At 40.2% G+C, this 10,272-nt stretch overlaps 1 protein-coding gene and 1 non-coding gene across 3 annotated transcripts in view; one reads left to right on the top strand and one right to left on the bottom strand.

The window, feature by feature from the left end:
• Positions 1–3,348, bottom strand: part of CTNNA3 (catenin alpha 3) — a 394,612-nt gene extending 391,264 nt beyond the window's left edge. Inside the window, exons 1-2 of one of the 2 annotated variants that reach the window (XM_032445274.1) lie at positions 3,187–3,333; positions 166–285 (exon numbers count right to left, since the gene is read on the bottom strand). In XM_032445274.1, coding sequence (XP_032301165.1) covers positions 166–285; positions 3,187–3,214 — 148 coding nt within the window. In that variant the 5' untranslated portion in view covers positions 3,215–3,333. Of the gene's footprint in view, positions 1–165; positions 286–3,186 lie in introns of both variants that reach the window. The other variant, XM_032445275.1, reaches the window with a different exon arrangement.
• Positions 3,349–5,765: 2,417 nt separating this feature from the next.
• On the top strand, positions 5,766–5,847 carry TRNAS-UGA. The gene has a single exon. It is a non-coding gene; the product is annotated as a tRNA-Ser (tRNA).
• The last annotated feature ends 4,425 nt before the right edge of the window (positions 5,848–10,272 follow it).

Here is a 10,272-nt window from a genome sequence, read left to right on the forward strand (position 1 = left end):
CTGCTTTCTCCAAATGACACGATCATGGCGATATCGAATATTTAGAGTACCATGCCTAAAAGTTCCTTCTCTAGAAAGTAAATTATTTAAGTAACTATAGTTCAGCTCACAGATTCACATTCTTTTACTAAATGGAAAATTCCCTTCATTTCTATCCAATCTTACCTTCAAATGAAGAATCTAACAAGAGGTCCTTGTAAAGGCTTTGTGAAGAACTCCTCTTATGCTGCTTGACTCTAGAGGCACTGACAGCAAGAGAGCAAATGATTGCCAGTTCTTCCTTGCCTACAAGAAATAGAAAAGGAGTGGAAGATAGTCAAAATGGGGAGGGGAGTACCCATGTGGGACCTCCTCCTAAGCTGTACGTTTCCTGAGTTTACTGACAATTTGTTACTGTGCATAGTGATTTAAGAAATCCCAAACTCAATCTTAAACTTGAAAACAGTTTGTTGCTGAGATTTCAGACCCTCAATCAATTGCTATTGAATTCAGTGGCAAAGCCCCCTCTAAAGTCAATGAGTTTTATGTTGAAGGTGAGAGGGCAAAGTGGAACAAGGAAAGCAATGACCACAGATGTAAAAGCCAGGTCAAACACTGTTGCAGCATACACATTACAGCATTTGATAATAACTACAGTGTACACAACAATCTTCATTCACCTTTATGTCACAGAATGCTTAGAAGCTATTTCCAGATCAATAATCCTGCATTTATAGTATTTTTCACCAAGGTAGCCATTTCAGTTATTCAGTGAAGTATTGCTAAGTAGAAATCATGGCAGCTTTGAGTAGCTTGGCACAAAGTACACACAGAGTGTAAGCTTAAATTTAAAAAAAGAAAAAAAAATGGTAATTTTGAAAGGCAGAAACTGTTTGATGCTGTTCTTTATTCTACTAGACATCATCTATTCTACTGTTTAATATTTTAACTGTTTTAAATCATGCCGTCTGAAAATCTGTATGCAAGGTCTATGTGTCAGGGTAAATTTTCTTTTTAGAAAATTTCAATCAAAGATGTTTGGCTATTTTTAGTTGGTTTAGAGGTGAAAAGGGCATAGACAGCCTGAAGGCTTAGATTATCTGACACCAGCTGAAGAGCACCAGATAGGCTCAACTGGATGAAAATAGAGAGACCGAGGGAATGAGTATATATCCTGACTAATCACAGGTAAGCAAAAAGCAAGATTTGGAGAGACATGAAGAGACTGTCCTAAGACAGCTGGAGGATGCAAAACAAAATCTATCCCATCTCAGCCTTGCCGTGCAATGGCCAACTGACTTCAGTCATATCTTTTGTTCTTAAAGCTTCATAGAAAACTTGAAAGTGAGGTAAAAGATTATACTGGATATAGAACATCTTATGGACAATTTTCCCCCATGCAACAGCATCAGTTATTCACAGAATCCAAGGAGAATTCTCTATAAGATGATTTACTATGGGAAAATGAAACTACAGATGTTACACTAAACTTACTACTTCATTCATAATTCACTCTCAGAATGTCAAGTGCTTGAAAGATAAGCTTTTCTTTATTCACCTCCAGCTCAAGAATTCAGAAGACATGAACAGCCACAGAAGAGAGCAGCTAGACAAAAGTAAAGATTCTGCTTCCTGAGCACTGTATTAAAACTAAGATGCAATCCAAGCCTTAATACTACTAACTCCTGCTAATCAAGACAGTAGTTCTCAGCATTTCTAATCTCTCCTTTAGATATCTCCTAATAGATATACTACATTGTAGAAAATAGCAGATTTATTTTATGTTCTTTGTCCTGTCATTTCCTATAGATAACGTAGAACAGAAATCAGATGCCTACATTAAACACCAAGTACCATTTTAAATACTGTGTGGTATTTACCATACAAGCCTCCACAATGCCACAAGTCTCTCATAGCCCTGGCCAGGGCTGGATATGGAGATAATATAAGAGGCTAAAAGTATCTAAGATGGTCAGAGAGACGCATGCTTGTGCCCTTTCATCATTCCCAAGTTGTCTTTATCTTAACAAACACTCCTGGGGTTGTCACTGTAAAGCTTTTCCAACAGATCAGGCATGTCCAACCCATGCTGCAGCCTGCCCCTGGCCCCACACCATCACAGAGGTGGCTCTTTACCACCAAGCAGCCTGGTCCAGCCCCAGGCACACACCCATCACTCAGCAACAACCAAACATTGGTGTGCAATTGGCACTGTCTGGGCTGAAACCAGGACATGGGGAGGGCACAGTGCAGTCCAAACTCAAGTCATTATGAATATGCATTTTGACACATTGGCTAAACACAGTTTTCTGAACAGTGAGACATTTGCAGCCTTACTTTCCTTTTTTATTTGAAAACAAAGTTCAAGATTGCAAAAACTACTAATAATAATAACAATCAATTTGTTTTGTATATTTCCAATTCTAATTTCAGTTTACATAAATAAATCACCTGTGAATTTTCAAACTGAATGTATAGAGCTGCAACCAGATATCCACCTTAAAGAAAAGGTGATTATATCTCTTTACCAGACTTTTATAATCACTTAGTAGAGACATCACAATCACACCTTGTTCATATCATTGTGTTTTGGCATTACTTACATTTCTGAACAACTATTTTCAAGGATGAACTACGGGGAAAGTAAAATTCCATCAAAAATCTCTGACAAATGCCTTGAACTCCCTAAGAATGGCAGCTACATCCAGTGAACCAGACTGATGCATCAGTTTCACAAAAACAGTCAAAAATCCTTGTAGTTATATGTATTTTGGACCATCTTTTTTACTTTAATAAAAATAAATATTAAAATAAGTTTTGTTGTTGTTTTTTTTTTTTACTTACATGCATTAACTATATTATATATATATATTTATATAATGATATTAATGCCTCTTCTTCTGAAGTCACACAACATCAGAAGTCTTTCAATTACCTCAACATTAACATATATTTATGTTTACTCATACATTTATATCATTCCTTCTTTTTAAAATCCCCAGACAGTTCTGAGGTAAAAGCAGACAGGCCCTTAACACTGAGAGACCTGGAAGTGGTCAGCCTGGAGAAGAGAAGGCTGAGAGCAGATCTCATAACTGCCTCCAGACATCAGAAGTGCAATAGTCAAATCGATGGGGGTGGACTCTTTTCAGTGGCATACAGCAAAAAGGGTTGTCTTACACAACAGCCTAAGAAAGATGCACTCACCTGTGCTCCCTATTTCCACCTCACACATCCTACTCTCTCCTACAGAAAGATGCAGGTGCTCCTGCTCAACTCCTTGAGAAAACCCCCTCAAGATGGAGCTGAGGCAGGGCAAGTCTGCAATACAAGCAGCTCCTCAGCCCACTCCAGCCCCGATTCACATCCACACGAGAGCACAGCTCTCCATAATAACTGACGGAGAAACAAGAGGAGACAAAAGGAGATGGGATAAAAGGAGATGGCTGTGCCGTCTCCCAGTGAGGAACTCCAACGGTCGGGCACGCGCCACCGTTCTTAACAGCTCCGCAAGTGCGAGGGACCGCCCCCATATCCCATCCCATATGTCACTGCAGGCTGCGAGGAAACCCCTTTGCTCTGCTCAGACTGTGCTCTGACAGGTAATTTATCGAGGCAGCATCAGCCTTTGAGCTCACACAGCGCCCTGCGATAAACAGCTGGCAGCTTGTTTGCAAACAGCGCTTGCTGAGAAAGCTATGGACCATTGTGATGCTTCCACTGACAGCGAGTGGAGAATGAATTAAATAGGATTTCCTTGCACAGATGCTGCTATTGGGAAATCTTCCTGATTCAAAGACAAATTCAAAGTACTAACGGCTTTAGTTTAGCCTGCATTTCCTAAGTGAATACATTAATACATTTTTCTTAATAACATAATATTTCTTGAAGACTGTCGGACTTAAATTCTATTCCCATTGCAAAACAGATGCCATAGGTGCAAAACTTTTTACATGATAGAACAATGTATTTTTAAAGCAACATTAAATGCATGAATTCTGATAATGAAATTAACCATTTGTATTCATAAGAATTATTGCCACTTTTAGTCGATGATATATCAAACACTTTAGTTAAGCCTTTAGTCTCGTGCCCAGCTGCTTTCAGTGCCCCCCAGCAGATACTGGAAAGTATTTCTCAAGAATTGCTCATACCATTCTAAAATAGGTGAACTTAACCACCCACTAAGGGCAAGGATCTCTCTCTCCTCCTCCCACCCATAGAAGGTGACCTGAGGAGCCAGCTGAGGCATCCAGAAGTCAAGTGCCTACTTGATAGATGGGGAAGCTCAATCTCACTCCAAGTGCCTGAGTCTAGTATTCTTTTCCCCTCTTTCCTTTGACATTGCCAGATTAGCCAGGTGTATTAGACTGCATTCTTTATTAACTAAACTTTATTAACTTTATTCTTTATTAACTAAGCACCCACACCTGGGGACACACTGCAGTGCTTGGCAAGCTGCCTGTTCCTTCCAATTTAAGAATTAATTTTAGGATTTTACTTCAGGCTTCTGCCTTTTTTTTTTTTCAGATATTGTTAACGGAGACGTTCTTGGAAATAATTACAGTTATTTCTTTCGTATTGAGAACTTTCTCTTTTGGCATCAATAGTTTTGTAGCAAAGTGCTAGAATTCAAATAGCACTCTGCAAATACCATTCTTCCTCCTGTCTAACCATTGTTAACCTGCAAAGATTGCGTGGAAGTACTGAAAATTGCCCTATATGTAGCATTTGCCTCACATCCTGTCTGCTGCTTTACTTGCAGCTTGTACAAAGAACACTGGAGGTCGCTCTAACTCAAGTATCAATTGGAGCGAGTGTTTTTCGAGATTAAATTGAATGTAGCTGGTTAAATACAAATCCTGCATGTGTCATTTGTAACAGCCTGCCAGCTCCTGTGATTGTTTTACTGAAACAGCATCTTTATCTCAAGTCTTGGATTCACATGAATACAAAATACCCGCAACAGACATTTAAAGAAAAATGTTTCCTATATATTCTGGCTAGAAAGTAAATTTACCTAAATTCAAAATATAAAAATTAGGCATCCCAAACTGTCAAACAAGGGACACTGAGTACATTTCCAGGCTTGTCTTAGGATTCCACATCTATATTTCAGATGACTCTGAAATTTCTTCATTTCTTACAACCTGGCAAAAGGGACTGGAATGGTCAGACTATGTAGATAAGGGTGTTTCTTAGTCAGGAAAGGCAGTCCTCCCAAGGATATGGTCTTACCATTTGTGAGCTCAAACTGCTGTTCTGTGGGGTCTTTTCGGTGGGTTTTGTTTCTTTTTTTCCATCAGATAAGTTTGGTTTAAAGCAACAGTTCCAGTTTCCTCAGAAATGGCTCGAACTATTGCCAAACCTCAACTGTGATGTACTATAATTCAGTTCCCTTTGACTCTGAGCAAAGAAAAACGTTCAGTCATTTCATTGTACCTTCTTAAAACAAGTTACTGCTTGTGTGGATTTCAAGTAGCCTATTTTCTGTAAGAGAAATGAAACTTCAGCTTATCTATTAGTACGAAAGTAAACAGCCTTACTCCTTGCCCTCAAATCTTTACAATCCTCACTATCTTAAACACACTAAACAGCAAGAACATCAACTCAATACTGAACACAAACGGCTTCTGAACGCCGGATCAGCGCGGCTCGGCAGCTCCGTTTGGGGCGGTGCGCCGGGACGTGGCAGCTCCCATTGGCGGCCCTGCGCTCTCGGGGCGGGGAGAGCAGCAGCAGGAAACCTCGATAAGGATTTATGCCCTGGCGGTGTGTCACGAGAAGCAGCGATGGCCGAGAGGTGAAGGCGTTGGACTTGAAATCCAATAGGGTTTCCCTGCGCAGGTTCGAATCCTGCTCGCTGCGGCCTGAGAAAGGCTATATTTTTTCTACCTCCTTCGGTTATTTTTGCTCCTTATCCCTTCTTTCGCTGCTGAATGCGAGTTTATTCCACTGCAACTCATTAGGTAGCGCTTTCAGAGCGCTCATTTGCTTTTACTAAAAATAAATAAATTTTAAAGAAAATGCAGTATGTCACAAGACAAATTTCCATCACGAGAACTAAAACATCAGCAGCAGTGGGAGGCAGGGACACTGAGCTCTAGTGTTGAGCTCCCCACAGCTTGATCCTCTGTGGCCAGAACAGACAGTGCCCTAGTGCAGAGCTGGGGATGTTCTCCTCCACCGTGTCCCACAGCTGATAGAAATAAGTAAGATCCTCCCATCAGCAAACTGCTCTATACTGACAGTATTTCTTTCACGCTTTCTTTTTCATGAAGGAAGCCGGGTTGATTGCTCCCATATCTCCAGCAAGGAGATATGTCATCTCTTCTTATTTATAGCTTTCTTCTCATATGCACATACAATTTTAAGAGTGAATGAATTTCAAATAACAATTAAAGAAGAAACACATCTTCCTTTCCATTCAAAAGAGCTGATTTTGTCTAATACTTCAAAAACAAACTCTTTTTGTTGGTGTTTTTTTAACTTGAAGGTCTCACACATCCTGCTAATCTGTAACAGATGTGAGAAGCTCTATTTTGTGTAAGGATGTTTTGGGTAGCATTACAAAATAATAAAAAGCTTTAAAGGAATCAAGAAGTAAAACACAGTGGGTGAGCTTTTTTCTTCTCCACTACTACTCTGAAATTCCCCCCCCCCCTTTTTTTTTTTAACTGACTACTTTAAACATATTATTTCCAAAAATGCATATTTCATTGTTTTATAGATCACCAACCCAGTAATTAACCCTCAGAAAGATCTCATCTTCAATATGTCATTCCATTGGAACCACACTAGTGACAGAAACATCAAATGCCAAAACAAAGGACTATCTTAAATTCTGAATTGCAAAATAAGAAGTCAGTGTGGCAGAAAACAGCGTGAATCTCCTGCTTGAAACTGACTTTCCTTCAATGTTGCAGAGCAAACACACAAGCTATTTCCCACCCACACTCTTCACTGAGATTTATGAAATTGTTCCCATCAAGGCCCTGCAGGGGGAGGGCCATGTGGTTTTAATTGCAGTTACTTTTTGTAAGGGTGTGGTTGTTTTTAGTAATTACAGAAGAAAGAAATTAAGGACTGCCAAACAGACTACTAAGGCTATATATGCACATTAGCAGTACTGGAGTCCTGGGTTCAGGTCTCCTCTTTGTTTGCCTTTTTAAAACTCAACTGTAAGAGTGAGAAAAAACAGCAATGAATCCATTGCTACAGTCCAGGCTCCAAAACCTATGCATGGGCATAACAACATACTGTTCCATGTGTCTACAACTCTGCATACTTTTCTGCCAGCTCCAATAAGTCAAGTTTCTGAAGGGACTGAAACCTGAGTCAAACTACATCTCCTTAGAAGTACCGCAGGCTTTTGGTGCCAAGTCACTTGAGATCTTCAGCGAAGCAGCTTTGACAAACAGCACACAAATCTTTTTATCAAACATGCTGAAAACCACATCGCACATCAAGAATGAAAAATCTCCTGAACACTAACAACAAATCTCATGTTTTATTAGTAATCCCTCTCATTCACTGCCTCACCAAAATCAGGGAGCAAGAGCTAAGCATTGAGAAGATGCCAGAGAGGAAGAAAATAGCTTTCTACAACTTCTACCACCTGTGACAGATCATGATATACACCAGAGACCTAAGACTCATAAAGCTTCTCAGTCTCCATGTTGTGCAACACTGATTATTCAGACTCAATCCTTTCAAAGCTGGGACAAGCAGAAAAGATAAGAGTCTTATTTTCATTAGCCTGAAAGGAAGAAACAAGTATAGCAAAGGTAAAAGAGCAAACACATACAGTGCACACGTCAAAGTGGAAGTTTGGTGACTCATAGCTGCAGGACAAGCGCACACACACTGATCTGCAATAAAAAACCCAGCATAAACTAACTGATAAGTATCACCTCATCCGGCAGGGACAGAAGCTGATGGCTTACTGAGCTGCTTTATCTTTTGCTGTGTAATTTCACCAGCTTTATAACAGCTTTGCTGCTTACCTTCCCAGCAGTCTTGTTTCTTATTTCAGGATATTAAAGTGTATGATAGCAATGTTTGTGCTCAGGAAATTAAAGGCAGTCAGTATCTGTTTTAATCATCAGGATACTCTTATTATATAGCTTATGTACTGTATTTCCCTCCCCACCTCTTTCCTGAAGAATAAAACAACCATTCAGGAAATGGCCTTACCTATCATCCACCTGTACTCAACTTGAGGCTTTTAAGTCCTATACTATTTGTATTCATCAACATAATTCTTACATTGCCACTTGGGAAACAAAATACTTGCAAAACAAGAAGTTTATAAGGACTAGAATATTCTCAGTCTTACATAATCAGAAATTGCACATATCCAGGAATTACAGCAGGAATTTGAAATATATTAATTTTATAGTACAAGACACACCAAGTCAAGTTCCCCAGACATCCAGCATGTTCAAGGCTCTTTTTGATCTGCATAAACAACTTATAAGAAGAGCTAAACAGGAAAATGGGACCTTACCCCATAGCCCTTGCAGGTGGCTGCCCCCTGCCTAACTTGTGGCTTACAGCTCCTAATCATTATGCACCACCTGTGGCTGTTGCTGGCCTTTCACAGCTGTTACCATTAAAAAGCAGCTAAATTCTTCCTTTACCTACTAAAAATCCACGTACACTTAGCTGTTATAATTACATCTTTTCAAAGCTCAAGTGACTCAGCATACATCCCATCCACCAATTTATGTCTAAGCATGAGTATTAGCCAAGTAATTTTTGTGCATACCAGTGCAGAGGCCAAAGCACTAGATTATCACAATCCACATCACATGAGCCACTGTGTCCTTCCATGCTACTAGCAATGCTACTAACCTGCTTCAAAACCCAACTAGAAAAAAAATGAACACCTTCTGCTTGAGAAAGGGGGAGGGGGGTAAAGCCCCAGCCCATCAAGGCCTGGATATCAGGGGGCCATTGTTTTCCTTTTTACAATGAGGGAAAACAAGGGTGCCCACTCATTCCAATTAATTGTTCTTGTTGGCCAGCACGTGAGGTCCCACCACTACTGCTCCAGAGTCAAAACAAGCTGCACAGATTCCTCCTGTTTTCTAGTACTACTGGGCTTATTAGGCATTAACACCAAAACACAATGGAAAGCATAGCAATAACAACAGAGCAACAATGTCCTAGGCTGCAGCAAATAAGGATATGCTCAAAGCAACAGTTGTGGGCACAGAAATAAAGGAAACAAGCTCCTTACCTTTGAAAGGCCTCAGGTACACAGGGATCTCCATCAAGATACTCTCACCTCCTCTGCCAATCCTTAAATAAGGTCTGGAAAGGGATGGATTCTGGTTCCACCCCTTCCAATCACTCAGGAGCATTGCATGCACCTGAGCTTCCCTGGATGGCCCTGCCTTCCCACCAGGTGCTCAATCCTGGTTCAAGCCATGACTCAGTATTTCTGCTACACTAGGAGCAAGTTAACTCAGTTCTATTTGAAATAGAAAAGAATTGGAACTTACCAAACAAGTATAAGAAATGTCTGCATCAACATACTGGAGCATCAGTAAATAATCTGACTTCTACATTAGGGTAAATGTAAGACTATTGATCTCCAGCAGGTATGTTGCAAAATGTGGGGCTCAGAATCTTCCTGATATCTGCAACTATTCATTTATAAAAAGTACCCACAGGTGTTTTGCCAAAACAGACACTTTGAAAGACATGAAAAACAGTTTCATTGTTCAAAGATCTCCTATATGCTCACACATCAATTAGGTGCTAAATTATCCACTAAAGCATCCAGCCTCTGCAAGTAAAATGGGGAGAGAAGGCTGCTCCCCAAGTAGGCCAGCTAGTTGCATTTCCATCTTCTCAGAAAGGAGAGGGGGGAAAAAAAGAAAAAAAAAAAAAAAAGAAAAACCACTACTTTGCACCCTTTTGTAATGTGGAACGATACAAAGATGGTAACAGATACTCAAAAGGTTATTTATGAGGAAAAACTCACCAATATGGATGCCTTCACTGGGAAATGCTGAGGCAATCTCCACCACAGAGCTATCTCCAAGAGATGCTACCTTAGTGGTGGTCAGCCCTTAAATGAGGTCTAGAGGAGGTGGAATCAAGCTTCACCCCTTCCGAGAGCACAGCTAAACTACTCTCACCTGCGCTCCCACAGCTGACCCAACACTTGCCTCAGCTGATTAATCAGAGGTTCAGGCTGTGATTACCAGTTTCCCATACATCTTCACATGGACTAGTGCTTTTTCTGTTCCTCTGGTTTCACCTTATGTACTGTCCTTCCAT

The sequence above is a fragment of the Coturnix japonica genome, chromosome 6 (genome assembly GCF_001577835.2).
Source record: "Coturnix japonica isolate 7356 chromosome 6, Coturnix japonica 2.1, whole genome shotgun sequence".
In the NCBI taxonomy this organism is placed as follows: domain Eukaryota; kingdom Metazoa; phylum Chordata; class Aves; order Galliformes; family Phasianidae; genus Coturnix; species Coturnix japonica.